The following is an 18718-nucleotide window of genomic DNA, read 5'->3' on the forward strand; positions in this document are numbered from 1 at the left end:
CCGATCCCATTCCCGGAGAACCGTGACAGACATGGCCGATCCCATTCCCGGAGAACCATGACAGACTTGGCCGATCCCATTCCCGGAGAACCATGACAGACTTGGCCGATCCCATTCCCAGAGAACCACGACAGACATGGCCGATCCCGTCCCCGGAGAACCACGACAGACATGGCCGATCCCGTCCCCGGAGAACCACGACACGAACATGGCCGATCCCGTCCCCGGAGAACCACGACACGAACATGGCCGATCCCGTCCCCGGAGAACCACGACATGAACATGGCCGATCCCGTCCCCGGAGAACCGTGACAGACATGGCCGATTCCATTCCCGGAGAACCATGACAGACTTGGCCGATCCCATTCCCGGAGAACCATGACAGACTTGGCAGATCCCATTCCCGGAGAACCATGACAGACTTGGCCGATCCCATTCCCGGAGAACCATGACAGACTTGGCAGATCCCGTTCCCGGAGAAACGTCTGAAAGCCCAGAGAGAAATGCGATCAGCAAACCATCATCACTCGGATATGAAGGAGACAATCAATAACAGCAAATTGGAAGCAAAGATGGAGTAAAGAAATGGAGGCGGAGATTGTTTTTGGGAAATAAATGTATTTACAGTATTAAAATACAAAAGTATGCCCGGTGCTCCAGAGTAACACAGGAAAGAAACTTTCTTGAGCGACAGTTCAGACCAATCCAAAGGATCCAATCAGCAAATTCATACCGGATAAAACGCTCACCGAGATGGAGAAATGTCATTGGTAAAACCTTGGCGGGGGTTGGGAGGAGAGGAACAACCTCATGCACAAGTCTCCATGCAGTTACTTTCTGAATTCAGGCTGACTGGGGGGGGGCCCTATATACTGCCCCCCAATACCCAGGCCAGCCCACTTCCATACCGTCCTGTTATATCTTCATTGTGGGTAGACCGTGCTAGAGACTGACAGGTCATCATACAGCTACAATAATGTGACGTACAGGCGGGGCCGGGACACCTGCCAACGCGACGTACAGGCGGGGCCGGGACACCTCCCAACGTGACGTACAGCCGGGGCCGGGACACCTCCCAACGCGACGTACAGGCGGGGCCGGGACACCTCCCATCGCGACGTACAGGCGGGGCCAGGACACCTGCCAACGCGACGTACAGGCGGGGCCGGGACACCTGCCAACGCGACGTACAGGCGGGGCCGGGACATCTCCTAATGTAACGTACAGGCGGGGCCGGGACACCTCCCAATGTAACGTACAGGCGGGGCCGGGACACCTCCCAACGTGACGTACAGGCGGGGCCGGGACATCTCCTAATGTAACGTACAGGCGGGGCCGGGACACCTCCCAACGTGACGTACAGGCGGGGCCGGGACACCTCCCAACGTGACGTACAGGCGGGGCCGGGACATCTCCTAATGTAACGTACAGGCGGGGCCGGGACCTCTCCTAATGTAACGTACAGGCAGGGCCGGGACATCTCCCAATGTAACGTACAGGCGGGGCCAAGGACAGTAATCAGAAGATGAGGAGATCGCAGTACTAACGGGAGGGAAAACGAGGATCCGAAGGAGGGGGAGGGGTCATTCATTTACAGGGCTCTAGCTGCCGATGCAGTGTAGGTTTACTGGCACAGGCAAAGTGTAGTACAGCCTTCATACCAGCGGTAGGCGCTAGAGGGAGCACAATGCTGAAGCCAAATGCCAGTCTGAAAAGCCTTTGATACAAAACTGCCATTCTCTGTCCCAGACGGACTTCACAGGACTATGCAGGAACCCCGGAGTCATCGAGGGGCCAATCCCAGGAATGAAGGGTTAAAGCCAGATCCAGGTCTGATCATTGCACAGCCTGGACCTGTGGTTGTCCGTGTCGGACCCGTGTGTGTCCGTGTCGGACCCGTGTACCCGAGTCATCACTGTGGAAGTCGAATCTCTCTGTAGTAGTCGGTGCTACTACAGGGACAGCAGGGATCCTCCGAGTCCTGGGCCAAGCAGATTCCCCTCTGAACACCGACCACAGGGAGGGGAGAGGCAAGGCAATGACATCACAGGCTCCCCCTCATCCAATCAGAGAACCTCTGGTCATTAAACACACAAGACATTCTGTGAATGGTGGCAGAGCTCCCCGCGCTGGGAATGACATAGAAGGGAAGTGCTCGGCCCAGGAAGATCCCCTCCATCCTCGGAGTAATGCGGACTCATTCAGCGATTTGCAGCGTCCGCGGCGATCGCTCAGGTATGGGATATACATGCGTGGGCCGGTCCGAGATATACCATACTAAACCACACCCAGAGATCAGGGGTAATATACACGCACACACGCACAGCATACACACGCACACACAGCATACACGCACACACAGCATACACGCACAGCATACACGCACAGCATACACGCGCACAGCACACTGCATACACGCACAGCATACACACGCGCACAGCATACACGCGCACACAGCATACACGCGCACAGCACACTGCATACACGCACAGCATACACGCGCGCACAGCACACACGCGCGCACAGCACACACAGAACACACACGCACACAGCATACACGCACACACAGCATACACGCACAGCATACACAGCACACACAGAACACACACGCACACAGCATACACGCACAGCATACACAGCACACACAGAACACACACGCACACAGCATACACGCGCACACAGCAGCCCTCGGTGTGGTGGCTGCATTACCTTCCTTCCATGTTTTCTCTGGGTGACTCCGGCCCATACCATACTTCCTGTCAGGGTGACAACATTCCCATCATACTGTAGGTAGGAATCAGTGAGGTCACCCAGGACAGAGCTACAGCCCCCCCCCCCCCATAACAGAGGGGGGGGGGTTCTGTAGTCAAATCCAGAAGAGGACAATATAACTGACTGCACAGGAAGTTGTCGGGTCACAAGATTTCTGGCAGGATCAGAACACGCACCATAAAGAAGTTCCTCCTCAGGGGTCACATGAATGGCAGCTTCCAGCAAAGGACTGGCGGCTATTGGTGTACTGTCATGCTGGACTCGGCCAATCAGAGGACAGAAGATCGTATTCCTCCTGGGATGGGAACAAAGGCACTGCAGGGGAGGCCGGGAGTCCGCACCCCATTCCATGGACACGAAGTGCCACAGATTGGGAGAGGAGGCCGACCACAGACCCCGGGAGGGGGGAGGGGAATAAAGGAAACTGAAAACCTGGATCTACAACTCCGAATCCTGCAACTGACCCCCGTGTCTGCCCCTCCCCCCCCATCCCCCATCATTGGGCTAAAAGTGGAGTTCATCATCACTACGGTCAATCACGTGTACTACGGGCGGGACATGATCCAATACGGGCGGGACATGATCCAATACGGCCATATACGCTACAATTATACAAAAGGTGGCAACATCTAAAAATACAACCAAAATGAAGAGCAAACAAAACCTATTAGAAACTTTTTTTTTTTTGTTCCTTTTTTCTGTTTTTTTTGTGTTTTTTTTTTTCTTCCAGGAGAAATCCTTGTGAAGTATTGAGGAACGCGGCGAGTCCAGCGAGTGTCTACGGCGAGCAAAGTCCTCGCCCTCAATCACACGGCTCAGCGGATCCCCGGGGGGCGTACAATATGCACACCCCAAAAAGAGAAAATAAAAAAATAATTCAACAGGTGAGCGTCCGCGTGGAGGTGTGCCCATCCGAGGACAGGGTGGAGTCAGGGCGGGGAGGAGGGAGGGGCTACTTACTCTTCTGCAGGGCTGTGGGGAATTTACAAAACAAAAACACTGAAATGGGGGGAGGGGAGGGGGAGGGGCACAGAGCCTGACAAGTCCATTGAAGAATCCACTACAGTACTTTATCAAAATTGTCTCTGAGACCAAGAAGAAGCTTCTTTAAAATGTATCCTGGGAGATCATATACAAAGGGGGGAGGGGCGTATTCTGAGCATACACCTGTCACAATGCCGCCGAGCGGGGTGACGTCTCCGAAGTGTCACTGGTTGTTCTTGGCTTTGGCGTGTGTTAAAATGTGAGATTTCAGATTCGTCGATTGGGCAAATTTCTTGTTGCAGCCGTCAAAGGGACAAACATAGGGCCGGTCCCCGGTGTGAATCCGCACGTGCGTGCGCAGATTGAAGTCCAATGAGAATCGCTTTCCACAGCCTTCAAATGTGCACTGCAAGACAAAGGGGGAGGGGTTAGACAAGGGGCAGGGACTGACCCACCCGCCCCCCACTTGGCCCACAGAGCACACGCCCCCCACTCGGCCCACAGACCACACCCCCACCCCACTCATCCCAGACCACACCCCCCTCCCACAGACCACACGCCCTCCCCCGCAAGTCCCACAGACCACACGCCCTCCCCCGCTCGTCCCACAGACCACACGCCCTCCCCCACTCGTCCCACAGACCACACGCCCTCCCCCACTCGTCCCACAGACCACACGCCCTCCCACAGACCCCACCCCCGCCCCTCCCACAGACCACACCCCCCCTCCTGTCTGACAGACCGCACGCCCTCCCCCACACGCCCCACAGACCCCACCCCGCCCCTCCCACAGACCACACCCCCCCTCCTGTCTGACAGACCGCACGCCCTCCCCCACTCGCCCCACAGACCCCACCCCCACCCTGCCCCTCCCACAGACCACACCCCCCCTCCTGTCCAACAGACCACACGCCCAGGCCACTGTGAAAGAACAGAGTGGAGACCCCCTACAATACAAGCCTTCCGGGTGCAGAGATCTCTCCTGAGAGATGGGCCTGCAAGCCTTCAACATGGCCGGGAACACCAAACCCCACAAACCCGGCCCTTCAATAACCATCCCATCAAGGACAGAGACGGCAATGCAGGGTGGGGGCCAGACCCTGGGATAGGTGGTCTTCTCAAAGATGCAACCATCCATGGGGGGTCCCTGACCAGCTACATCACATCAGCGGACCACAGAGCCCTCGGAAGATACCAGAATGCCAGATCCCTTCACCCTCCATCCTGAGATCCCGCACAGCAGGCGAGGAGGGAAGGCATGAGATGCTACAGGCAGGGCCGCTGATAAGAGGGTACCCCCGGGCCCCCATCAGCTGCAGAGGGGGGGCCAGGCAGATGACAACCCCATCTGCAGCCTCCTGTCATTCTATCGCACAGCAGCTCAATGTCAATTGAGTCCCCCAGAGTCAATTGGCCGAAGACTAATGTCCCGCCCATGTCCTAATCCCAATAAATTGGCTACACGGACATTTGGACAGGGTGATCCGTACGGAGCTGGTTCGATCGACCAATGGATTGCTGAGTTTCTGGCTTGCTCCAGCCGCAGGATAAAGTGTTATTCTGTCTTTTTATTCCCTTTTATTTTATAGTAATCAGTCATTTGTGTGTCTTCTTATATCTTTTGTATTTCTGTAACTTGTTATATTTTGTACATATTTTATGCCCCGCCCACTTTGGGAAATTAAATCTTAAAATTAATTAGTGAACTTCTGTGTATTTAAGTTCGGGGTCATATCTCCGGCCAATTGACTCTGGGGGAGGTGGTCCTGACCTACCCACAAGAGGTACTGTGTGTGAACCTGCCCAAGTTCAATTGGGCCAAGACTGGCCTGAACACCAAGTCGGGGATTGGATTTCTGACACCAGCGCGTCAGCCGGATCGCAACAGTACCAGACACCATCCGACTGTCGCACCCCCGCGTCATCTAACCATTCCATGCATTTCCCTGGCTTCCTCCCCAAGCCACAAATGTGATTTTCATATGCAGATGCAGCGCACAGAGCGCCCTACAAGAAGGGAGTATGTTCATCTCTCTGCAACTAACATTCAGCTTTTATAAGAGATTAAACATCCTCCTTTGATGTGAATATTACTTATAGAGCTTCCACATAAGGCACACAGTCTGTCTGCTGTCACTGGCTTTCCCAGAAAGTGATAACCTGATTGACACACAGAAAGGAGTCACCTCCAGGAGGCGGGGCTTTAGACTAATTGATGCTAAATGATGATTGGGTCTGTAAGGCCTATGCAGTAATTGTGTATACATACACATCTGATCCCAGATCCATGGATGACCATTGTTTGTACCTTCTATTCATTTCCCTACTGCCCAGGGGCTCAATATACATCCTAATTACCAGACTGTTCCTGAACACACCTTTGTAATGAGAGGGCGTGGCCTCATCTCATCTACTCGCCTGTCATGGCTGATTCCATATTTCCACTCAAATCTGACATGTCCGTTACAATAAATCTTACATGTCCGTTACATCTCCGCTCCTCCAGATGACGCATAGCTGAGCCTAAATGGGTCGGCTAACGCGTCTACATGGAAGGTTCCAGAGGTTGGGGGGGGGGGGGGAAATGCTCCCAACTAAAGTTTGACACCGCTGACAGCTCAGCCCATCCCCCTGCCGATGGGGAAGGGCTTCTGCCCAGCTCTCTGACTGATCCCAAAGGGTTTGGGTCACCACTGGCCAGCAGATCCCCCCGCGGATCCATTTCATCTGCTGGCCACCGACTATCGACTGGACGGGTACTGGCAAACCTGTCATTGTGCGCTGTCATCATTTCCAGCCACTGGCCAGGGTCATCTGGTGGTTCTCTATCAGCTGCGACACCCAGATGCCTGAGCCTGACATAAGGTTGTTCCTGGGTGATCTGGACCTGGTTCCATGGCCTGGATACCAGAACCTCCACCCTTGGACCTGTCTCCCACACTTCTGCTCCTTCTGCCTCAGCCAGAGACCGGTCAGCACAACCCCTGAGTTCCTCCAGCCTGACATCCAACCTATCAGCCAGCAAGAATACAGTGTTGTCAGCTCCAGTCTCTGATAAAGCAGATTCCGAGGGGGTCAGTGTTCCCCCATCATCCTGTGATCCCCCTTTGCTGTGCACAGCAATGAATCCTCAATCATGATACTCATAGCTGTGGGGACAAAGGATAAATCCACAGAAGACTTTATTCCACCAGGGGTCATCCTCTGACCCGTGCCACACCCTTCTACTCTGTCCTCCTCAGCAGAACATCTGTCAGCACCACCCCTGAGCTCCTCCGGGCCAACCTCAGACCTATCAGCCTGGAAGGACTCAGTGATGTCAGCTGCAGCGGAAGACACTGATTGGGCTGAAATTGCCCCAACATCCTGCAGACGTCCCTCTGCAACACACAGCAATGAGTCTGCACTGGCAGCACCCGCGACTGGTGACAGAGGGGAAGGTTACAGGAGGAAGGATTCCACCAGGGGCTGTCCTCCGACCCGCGTCACGCACCAGGGGCTGTCCTCCGACCCGCGTCACGCACCAGGGGCTGTCCTCCGACCCGCGTCACGCACCAGGGGCTGTCCTCCGACCCGCGTCACGCACCAGGGGCTGTCCTCCGACCCGCGTCACGCACCAGGGGCTGTCCTCCGACCCGCGTCACGCACCAGGGGCTGTCCTCCGACCCGCGTCACGCACCAGGGGCTGTCCTCCGACCCGCGTCACGCACCAGGGGCTGTCCTCCGACCCGCGTCACGCACCAGGGGCTGTCCTCCGACCCGCGTCACGCACCAGGGGCTGTCCTCCGACCCGCGTCACGCACCAGGGGCTGTCCTCCGACCCGCGTCACGCACCAGGGGCTGTCCTCCGACCCGCGTCACGCACCAGGGGCTGTCCTCCGACCCGCGTCACGCAGCAGGGGCTGTCCTCCGACCCGCGTCACGCAGCAGGGGCTGTCCTCCGACCCACGTCACTCACTTCTACTCCGTCCTCAGCAGAGCATCTGTCGGCATACCTGAGCTCCTCTGGGCTGGCATCAAATGTAACAGCCTCTGGAAACTCAGTGCCTTCAGCCCCAGCTACTGAGGGGGTAGAGTCAGAAAGAGTCAGACTTAAACCCTCACCCTGTGGTCCCTCCTCTGTGCTCCACAGTCCAGGATCCAAAATGGCATTACTGGTATCTGTGGTGTCAGGGGAGCAGACAACAGAGAACTTCATCCCACAAGGGGCGAGGGGCACACAACACTGGTCTACTGAAACCCACAGGTGCCAGGTGGACAACAGTCTGAGGAGACCTTAGGCCCTCTGGGCCAGGTTCACAAGGGTCCAACCCAGCTAGATTGGGCCCTTCCACAGACAGTTCCTCTGTAGCAGTGGACAATGACTGGTCCAGGGGCACCTGGGGGGCACCCCAAGTCACCACTGCAGCAGAGGGAAGGTCTGCTTTGCACATGTCATTACATTCATCATCACATAAAACATTATCAGTTGCAGAGTCCTCTGTGATTTTAAACTCTTCTCCAGGCCTTGACCCCAGACATCCACTAGAGCCAGGCCCTGGTACACAGTCCTTCACCCCCTGACCCTCCCCAGAATTCCCAGTGTGCATTGAGTCACTCAACAGTACATTACATGAATCCAAGGCCTCGGGTGGAAATGTAGACTTCAGGGGTGTTGACTTTGACTTGTTCTGGGTTACCAACCGCCCCAGGTCAGTACCCAATAGTATGTTCGTGGTATCTGCTCCGCCCACTTCTCTCACTTTGCTTCTGGATCCTTGGGGCCAAGCAACACAAGCTGCAGGTAGTACAGGGGTGACTCCTCCAACCCCTATGATAACTGTGGCTTTCTTTGGGACCCCATCCTCACGACTCTTCCATCCGGGAAGGGCTAGGATATCCTCGGGTCCCTTATCTCGGAGTCCAGCTGAAACATTGTTGCCTGCGGTGACTGGCTGCAGGCTGTCCACATGGCCTCCTTCATTAGTGGGATCTGTTCTGCCCACTTCTTCCACTTGACTTCCAGACTCCTGGCTCAAAGAAACACAAGCCATAGGCACAGCAGGGATGGCTCCTCCAACCCCTGTGACAGCCATGGCTTCCACTGGGACCCCATCCTCACAGCTCCTCAATTCTGGACGAGCTAGGACCTTCTCTGATCCCGTACCTTGGAGTCCAACTGTAACACTGTTACTTGCAGTAAATGGTGGCCGGATATCCGCTCGGCCTCCTCCATTCTCTCCAACAAGAAACACAGTAGGGGGTACATTTTCCACACTTGCTGGTGGGATGGATATCCTCAGGTTTGGGCCGTGAGTGATGTCCACTTGGTTACAGGTAACACCCTTCCAGGTCTCCACAAACGTAGGTCTGGCCCTTGTAGTTCTTGATGCAGATGGAGGTAACAATGCATTCCCCTGCTGGACTTGGACCCTCTCGGCTTTGTGCCTCCTCTCAGTTTGCTCCACCCACTGTTGGTACCTTCTCTCAATTTGTAGTAACGCGGAAATGAGACGAAACTGCCCCTCGGGGTCATCACCTCCCAAAAGCTGTAGGTTTGTTCCCAGAGAAAGATCCTCTGATCTCTTGTACCGAGAGGGTTTGAGAACAGAGTCACACCGATTCCCGCAGTCATCTGGAGTGGCACAGTTGGGGGGTTCCATCGATTCCTGCAGTCATCTGGAGTGGCACAGTTGCAGGGTTCCATCTATTCCCGCAGTCATCTGGAGTGGCACAGTTGGGGGGTTCCATCTATTCCCGCAGTCATCTGGAGTGGCACAGTTGGGGGGTTCCATCTATTCCCGCAGTCATCTGGAGTGGCACAGTTGCGGGGTTCCATCGATTCCCGCAGTCATCTGGAGTGGCACAGTTGGGGGGTTCCATCGATTCCCGCAGTCATCTGGAGTGGCACAGTTGGGGGGTTCCATCGATTCCCGCAGTCATCTGGAGTGGCACAGTTGGGGGGTTCCATCGATTCCTGCAGTCATCTGGAGTGGCACAGTTGGGGGGTTCCATCGATTCCCGCAGTCATCTGGAGTGGCACAGTTGGGGGGTTCCATCGATTCCCGCAGTCATCTGGAGTGGCACAGTTGCGGGGTTCCATCGATTCCCGCAGTCATCTGGAGCGGCACAGTTGGGGGGTTCCATCTATTCCTGCAGTCATCTGGAGTGGCACAGTTGGGGGGTTCCATCGATTCCCGCAGTCACCTGGAGCGGCACAGTTGGGGGGTTCCATCGATTCCCGCAGTCATCTGGAGTGGCGCAGTTGGGGGGTTCCATCGATTCCCGCAGTCATCTGGAGTGGCACAGTTGGGGGGTTCCATCGATTCCCGCAGTCACCTGGAGCGGCACAGTTGGGGGGTTCCATCGATTCCCGCAGTCATCTGGAGTGGCGCAGTTGGGGGGTTCCATCGATTCCCGCAGTCATCTGGAGTGGCACAGTTGGGGGGTTCCATCTATTCCCGCAGTCATCTGGAGCGGCACAGTTGCAGGGTTCCATCTATTCCCGCAGTCATCTGGAGTAGCACAGTTGGGGGGTTCCATCGATTCCCGCAGTCATCTGGAGCGGCACAGTTGCAGGGTTCCATGGAAGGGGGGGGAGGGAGGGGGGGAGGGGAGCAAATAGCCAAGTATGTCTTCTACAAAACAATTATTATGCACTGAGTGATCTGTAGGTGTCACTTCTATCGAGCGTCCGACCTTCACTACACGGGGGACATGACTAAACCACTAATGTACTAAGCAGATCCCACCGCTGCCACCAACTGTCAACGATCCGTTAAACGATCACCTTGTCACGTGTCCACCACACGCCACGCCCACAGCGACTAGCTAACCGTGACGCACGCGTGCAGCCGTGACAGGGAGGTAAAGAGGGGATAATAAAGGGGATTTACACTTAAATATCTCAAACCGTATATAAGATCAGCCGTGATACCTTTTCACAGCTGCACTACCTCTGCCCACCACCGGGGGAGACTCCACTCCAATCCAGAGGGCTGACCACACCCCGCACTACCTCTGGCCACCACCAGATGGAGACTCCACTCCAATCCAGCTGGTCGACCACACACTGGCAGATACGATCTTACATACAACCTGGTGCCCGGATTAGAGTTGAGGACCAGCTTAGTAATCGCACCCTTCTAGAGTCCCTTCAGCTATCCTAGCTTGAACCCCGATGTTATCACCCTTCCACTGTCCACACCCCCCCACACCAGACACACCCCCCACACCAGACACACCCCACACCACACACACCCCTCCCCCACACCCACCCACACCAGACACACCACAAAGGTAGCGTCTGGTGTGGGTGGGTGTGGACAGTGGGAGGGTGATAACATCGGGGTTCAAGCTGTAGGATAGCTGGAGGGACCCTAGAAGGGTGTGATTACTAAGCTGGTCCTCAACTCTAATCAGGGCACCAGGTTGTATGTAAGATCGTATCTGCCAGTGTGTGGTCGACCAGCTGGATTGGAGTGGAGTCTCCATCTGGTGGTGGGCAGAGGTAGTGCGGGGGTGTGGTCAGCCCTCTGGATTGGAGTGGAGTCTCCCCCGGTGGTGGGCAGAGGTAGTGCAGCTGTGGAAGGTATCACGGCTGACCTTATATACGGTTTGAGATATTTAAGTGTAAATCCCCTTTATTATCCCCTCTTTACCTCCCTGTCACGGCTGCACGCGTGCGTCACGGTTAGCTAGTCGCTGTGGGCGTGGCGTGTGGGGGACACATGACAGGGTGATGGTTTAACGGATCCTTGACACCCCCCCAATCACCTATTCTTCCACACCCCATCTCCTATTCTCCCCCCCCATAATCACCTATTCTTCCCCTCCCCCCTGATCACCTGTTCCCAATACCCCCCCACTTACTCTCCCCCCCCCCAACCCCCACATCATCACCTATTCTTCCCCTCCCCCATCACCTGTTCCCAATGCACCCCCCTTGTCATCACTTGTTCCCCCAAATCTATATATCAGCGCCCACTCTTTGTGACTATTTCCTGATCTGGTTGCTGCCCCATCACCTCCATTCTGATTGGATTCACAATTCCTGGCCAGGCCCACCCCCTCTGACCACCCTGAGGGCCGGGACACCCTCCATGCGTTTCAGTTGGATTTCTGCATCCAAAACGCACAGAAAGTTGGTGATCTGGTTGTCCATGTCAGCTGACATCAGTGCTTGCAGTTGTGGTGCGTTTTCTGCACAGAATTGTACTGTAACCCGGTAATATCGGAACGCACGTCCGTAATGAAATTTTAGAAAGAGGGGGAAAATTAACTGGAACACGCTAAAACCGCGCCAGTACACGCTAAAAACACACAAAAATGTATCTGGAACACAACTAGACTGCATTTCCAGCCCTTAGGACTTGTTCACACCATTTGTGGTGCAGAAACGCATGTAAGAGAACGCATTGTCCTGCGCAGAGAAGACACGCCATGCCCTTTGCAGATGTGCGCAGGCACCGCGAATACGTCATTGTACTGCCACACGTCTAGTGAACACAGACGCAGCCACCAAAACGCATGGCACCACACTACTACTGTGCGGTTAGGTGCACCACACGTGTACAAGCTGCCTGCAGTACTCCTGCATGTTCCCACACGTGTACAAGCTGCCTGCAGTACTCCTGCATGTTCCCACACGTGTACAAGCTGCCTGCAGTACTCCTGCATGTTCCCACACGTGTACAAGCTGCCTGCAGTACTCCTGCATGTTCCCACACGTGTACAATCTGCCTGCAGTACTCCTGCATGTTCCCACACCTGTACAAGCTGCCTGCAGTACTCCTGCATGTTCGAACACGTTAGGCAGCCCATTGAAAGTAATGAGCTAAGGAACCCAAAAAGTCCAACATGCCCCATTCACACGGGTCCTCGGCTGTACAGCATGAATGAGGGGGTTGTTCATGTGCCCGGGGCCACCTGTTACACTATGGGGACACAGCAGCTGTATGAACACAGGTTGTCATGTGACAGGTGTGCAGGCGTGGGGAAGTGGCCCTGAATGCTCACTGTCTGTGTTCAGGGCTGTACACCTGCACCCATATGCCTGTCAGATTAGGACCTGCAGCGTTTCCATCATGTAACATCGGTTGCCTGCAAGCGGCTCCAGCCACAAACTGCAGATTCCCACTCTACAGGCCCCGGCACCCACGTGATTGCGCCCCCCCCGGCAGCCACGTGATTGAGCCCCCCCCCCCCCCCGGCACCCACGTGATTGAGCCCCCCCGGCACCCACGTGATTGAGCCCCCCCGGCACCCACGTGATTGAGCCCCCCCGGCACCCACGTGATTATGCGCCCCCGGCACCCACGTGATTGAGCCCCCCCCCGGCACCCACGTGATTATGCGCCCCCGGCACCCACGTGATTGAGCCCCCCCCGGCACCCACGTGATTTATGCGCCCCCGGCACCCACGTGATTGAGCCCCCCCGGCACCCATGTGATTATGCGCCCCCGGCACCCACGTGAATGCGCCCCCGGCACCCACGTGAATGCGCCCCCGGCACCCACGTGAATGCGCCCCCGGCACCCACGTGAATGCGCCCCCGGCACCCACGTGAATGCGCCCCCGGCACCCACGTGAATGCGCCCCAACACCTCCATCACACACAGTTTTATCATTTAGATTCCACAGGAATGTTGGTGGGATTGTGTCCATTAATAATGTTTTTAGTGTACTTTTACCATAAATATAATTGATATTTTCTCTGGCGGTGGGGGGGGGGCCCGTCAGGTATGCTGTACGGGGCCCCATGATATCTAATAGTGGCCCTGGATACAGGTCCCATGAGGCCAGCAGTGCATCTGTTGCATCCACCAGGGGGGTCCTACACTCTCCACAAACCGTGGCACCTCCCTGTGGAGGAAGGATGCCAGAAGATCCAAGGCCAGGAGTCTCCAAGGCAGGAGGACCTAACCAGATACATTTGGTTGTCGGGACCCCTCCTCCTAGTCCAGCGTTGGGGGACTGAGATAGTCCACCTGCCAAGTATCGATGCCGGGAATGTGCCATTCCGTCCGCTTCAAAAAGACAGGAAGCCTCCAGTGCCACTGCCACGCTTCTCGTGCCCCCCAGGTGGGTGACAAGACCATTACGGTACCATCACCTGACTGGATCCTAACTGGGACCCCCCGGAGGTGGTTTGTCCAGTGCTTCAGAGACCGCTGACCACACGCAGCTCCAGGACAATGGTGGGTAGGCAAGTCTCTTTCGGAGTCCAAAGGCCTTTTGCTGATCTTGAACCCAGGACTCCTCCCCAGCAGGACAGGCTGGCAGCCATTGTGCCAATCATCCAGTGGAGGGGAAGAAAAGACTTCCTGGCTCACAGGGTAGGAGACCAGATCCACCATAGGAGGCAGGCCAATGTCAACCATTGCAGACTAATCTGTCTAGCTAGGAAGACACTAAAGTCATCCCATTCACGGAACGCTGGTATGGATCCATGCATACGGGACGGCCCTGAAGGTGGACACCATGAGACCCATGGCCTGCTTGCCTGACTGTAGGGAGGACTACTTGCAGGACCAGAGCTGTTGGCCTGGAGTCTTCTTGGAGTTGTCCACCAAGGAGAAATACTTTGGCCTGCCTTGATATGAGAATCAAGCCTGGACACTCCAATCTCCTGGTTGCGGCAGTCTTCCTGAGGTTCAAGACCCATCCAAAGACCTGCAGGGAGTGAACTGTATTCTCCATGTAGCCTGTCAGTGCAACCCGATAGTCTGCCCACAGGAGCAAGTCGTCCAGTCGCAGCAATCCCCCAGCATCACAGCAGCGCTAGGACTGACGCCAGCACCTCAGAAAACACCAGGGAAGGCGACACCAGTCCAAAGGGGAGCAACACAAATTGATGACACGCGTCCACAACCGCAAAGTGTAGGAACCACCAATTTCCCTGGCACACGGGAGCATGCAGGTATACATCCTCAGTGAATGCCAGGAAATCCACCCAACAAAGAGGCCACCAAACGCATGGATTCCAGCTGGAACCTCTGAACCAGCACCAGGTAATCCAGAGCCTTCAAGTTGAGGATCAGGCGAACTCAGACCTTCGTTGGGACTGAACAGATTGGAGTAAAACCCTCAGAACCATTCTGGCATAGGTACAGTGACAACTACTCCCTGGCAAAGCAGGCCCCACACAAGGCACGATTGTGGAAGACGAAAAATTGGTGGGAAGGGATTTCTCTGGTGGATAAAAATGGAATGCTATTATGTAGCCGGGTACAATCCGTTTGTTACAGGAGTCCAGGCCTGTAGGGGAGGAGAACCACGCAGGACCGACCACCCCAGGGAGTACCTCACATGGCGTCCAGAGAGGGAAGGGGAGTAGCTACTTCCTGATCCCACAGGGCTCGCAGGCAACGCTCCCAAGATAGGAGTCCAGTCATGTGAGACGTGTAAGTCGCTGGCTGCCTGGTCCAGGATGGGGCTTGTTACAGCCAACCCAGCACTTAGCTAAAAGGTCTCCAGGAGCTCATTAGCCGGACCGGGGAGGCCACTGGCTCTAGATTAGCCGGACCGGGGAGGCCACTGGCTCTAGATTAGCCGGACCGGGGAGGCCACTGGCTCTAGATTAGCCGGACCGGGGAGGCCACTGGCTCTAGATTAGCCGGACCGGGGAGGCCACTGGCTCTAGATTAGCCGGACCGGGGAGGCCACTGGCTCTAGATTAGCCGGACCGGGGAGGCCACTGGCTCTAGATTAGCCGGACCGGGGAGGCCACTGGCTCTAGATTAGCCGGACCGGGGAGGCCACTGGCTCTAGATTAGCCGGACCGGGGAGGCCACTGGCTCTAGATTAGCCGGACCGGGGAGGCCACTGGCTCTAGATTAGCCGGACCGGGGAGGCCACTGGCTCTAGATTAGCCGGACCGGGGAGGCCACTGGCTCTAGATTAGCCGGACCGGGGAGGCCACTGGATCTAGATTAGCCAGCCCGTCGCCAAGTCCAGCTGTGGAATAAAGATCTTCGCAGGAAAAAATCCCACAAAAAAAGGCTATGGGACTACAGGGTCCCAGCACGGAACTGCCTACTCCTGTGGGTGGCAATATAACCCTATGGTCAAGATTCAGGAGTAACTGTACACAACAGCTGAAGTCCCGCCGATAGACCCGTGTGTGTGTGTTCTAGACGGCTCCTCAACCAACACGGGCCTAGACTAAGCTCTGTCCAATGGAGGGTGGAGGAGCGCCCCTCCAAAAATGAACGCTCTCCAGCCATTAATCTCGGATAGATATCCCCTTTGCTCTCTCCACCGAGAACTGGCTCTGGATCTAAAGTCTAACAAAATCTCTGGAGACCCGTGTGGTGTGCCGACTCCCAGAGGATGAACTACAAACCTCAGCAGAGTATTTCCTCCATCACTATTCCTCCCTCATAGAATCATCCAAAATACGGAACAATTACCTGAAATGGTTTTTCTCCAGTATGGACCAGTTGATGTCGCTTCAGCTTTGAACTTTCCACGAAGGCCTTCCCGCACTCGGCACAGACGTGGACCCGTGGACCGTGTGTATGGTAGGTGTTTCCTCATGGCGGAGTTATCCCTGAACATCTTGGTGCATCCCTACAAAAAGGACAGATCCACATTCACTGCATGACACGTCAACCAGTCGCCCCCAACACTTCACCAGCGCAGACCCCCCAGCCCCAATTTCTGGGTCAGACGGACTTCAGGCACCATTTGGTAGACATCCGACTTCATGCAGTCATTAGGCAAGTCGCCCCCGAAATCGGCAAAACGTAGTGCAGGAACGGCTTTCCAAACCAGTGCAACGCCAACAAAGTCTGAGCCGCACTGATCAGAACGGCTCCATCGCCAATCATTGGATGCGAATGGTCATGTGATTGTCAGCCTCCATGCTCACAGCGTGTCATGGGGGGGTCAGAGTGTGTCATGGGGGGGGGTCAGAGTGTGTCATGGGGGGGGGGTCAGAGTGTGTCATGGGGGGGGTCAGAGTGTGTCATGGGGGGGGGGTCAGAGTGTGTCATGGGGGGGGGGGGTCAGAGTGTGTCATGGGGGGGGGGGGTCAGAGTGTGTCATGGGGGGGGGGGGGTCAGAGTGTGTCATGGGGGGGGGGGGGGGGTCATGGCTCGCTCAGGAATATTCACAGAGGGGCAAATCTGGAGACAATGGAAAGAGCTCCATCTTCCTACATCCACACAGGAGGTTTAGGTTTCCCCTTCTGACCACCATTGTGTCACCGGGCCGGGACCCGGCTATGTCTATGGAAGGTCATCCTTCCACCTGTGTAGGAGCATTGAAAGGGTTTCAGGTAGAAAATCCCTGGCAGGTGTGGGTGGAAAGTCAGGGCTTGGGGGGGGGGGGGATATAGAATATTGGACTGGATGCCACAATGGCTGACCAATTCTCCATGTCAGCATACAGTATGACACACTGAGATGACTGAATAACTGTGCTGTCCTATGGGGGGGGGGGGAGAGGAGGGAGGGAGGAGAGGGGAGGGAGGGAGGAGGAGAGGGAGGGAGGGAGGGAGGAGGAGAGGGAGGGAGGAGGAGAGGGGGGGAGGAGGAGAGGGGGGGAGGAGAGGGGAAAGGGGGGAGGAGAGGGGAGAGGGAGGGAGGGAGGAGGAGAGGGGGAGGAGGAGAGAGGGGGAGGAGAGGGGAGAGGGGGGAGGAGAGGGGAGAGGGAGGGAGGGGGGAGGAGAGGGGAGAGGGAGGGAGGGAGGGGGAGGAGAGGGAGGGAGGGAGGGAGGAGGAGAGGGAGGGAGGGAGGGAGGGAGGAGAGGGAGGGAGGAGGAGAGGGGGGGAGGAGAGGGGAGAGGGGGAGGAGAGGGGAGAGGGAGGGAGGGGGGAGGAGAGGGGAGAGGGAGGGAGGGAGGAGGAGAGGGGGAGGAGGAGAGAGGGGGAGGAGGAGAGAGGGGGAGGAGGAGAGAGGGGGAGGAGGAGAGAGGGGGAGGAGAGGGGAGAGGGGGGAGGAGAGGGGAGAGGGAGGGAGGGAGGGGGGGAGGAGAGGGGAGAGGGAGGGAGGGAGGGGGGAGGAGAGGGAGAGGGAGGGAGGGAGGAGGAGGAGAGGGGGGAGGAGAGGGGGAGAGGGGGAGGAGAGGGGAGAGGGGGGAGGAGAGGGGAGAGGGGAGAGGGAGGGAGGGAGGAGGAGAGGGAGGGAGGGAGGAGGAGAGGGAGGGAGGGAGGAGGAGAGGGAGGGAGGGAGGAGGAGAGGGGGGGAGGAGAGGGGAGAGGGGGGAGGAGAGGGGAGAGGGGGGAGGGGGAGGAGAGGGGAGGAGAGGGGAGAGGGGGGAGGAGAGGGGAGAGGGGGGAGGGAGGGAGGAGGAGAGGGGGGGAGGAGAGGGGAGAGGGGGGAGGAGAGGGGGAGAGGGGGAGGAGAGGGGAGAGGGGGGAGGAGAGGGGAGGGGGGAGGAGAGGGGAGAGGGGGGAGGAGAGGGAAGAGGGGAGAGGGAGGGAGGGAGGAGGAGAGGGAGGGAGGGGGAGGAGGAGAGGGAGGGAGGGAGGAGGGAGAGGGGGGGGAGAGGGGAGAGGGGGGAGGAGAGGGAGGGGGAGAGGGTGAGAGGAGGGAGGGGGGAGATATAGTTATAGTCATTCAAACGTTTTGCTTGAAAACATATTGGCACCTGGAATTTGGCGGACATGTCGCCCCATTCCAAGACCTCTTAACAATCCAGAGGAAAGTGAGGACAGGCATGACTCCGGGGCACAAATGAAGACCCCCCCCCCACAGAGGCCTCTGAAGACCACTTACTTTGTGAGGACAGGCGATGGTCCTCGGCGCATCATCTTCTTTGATTTTTCTAGGCTTCATCCTTCCGGAAAAACAAGAAGTGAATTATGTGATCAGTGCCTGGAATCATCAGAACACACAACCTTCCCATCATATATACATACAGTGCAGGAAATGTGTATCCCCCACCCCCCTGATGTTGAATGTTCGCCCCTCACACAGAAATGATCGGTCTAACAATGGAACGTTCGCCCCTCACACAGAAATGATCGGTCTAAC

At 56.5% G+C, this 18718-nt stretch overlaps 1 protein-coding gene across 1 annotated transcript; it reads right to left on the bottom strand.

The window, feature by feature from the left end:
* Positions 1 to 598: 598 nt before the first annotated feature.
* On the bottom strand, positions 599 to 18535 carry LOC149427211 (transcriptional repressor protein YY1-like). Its single transcript, XM_089668187.1, is given in 4 exon segments — positions 599 to 4162; positions 16150 to 16260; positions 16262 to 16309; positions 18461 to 18535. Coding segments are annotated over 4 exon segments (402 nt in total). The 5' UTR covers positions 18521 to 18535; the 3' UTR covers positions 599 to 3979.
* Positions 18536 to 18718: the final 183 nt, after the last annotated feature.

The sequence above is a fragment of the Staurois parvus genome, unplaced genomic scaffold (assembly GCF_062004578.1).
Source record: "Staurois parvus isolate SC_StPar_1 unplaced genomic scaffold, SC_StPar_1.0 ptg003933l, whole genome shotgun sequence".
In the NCBI taxonomy this organism is placed as follows: Eukaryota; Metazoa; Chordata; class Amphibia; order Anura; family Ranidae; genus Staurois; species Staurois parvus.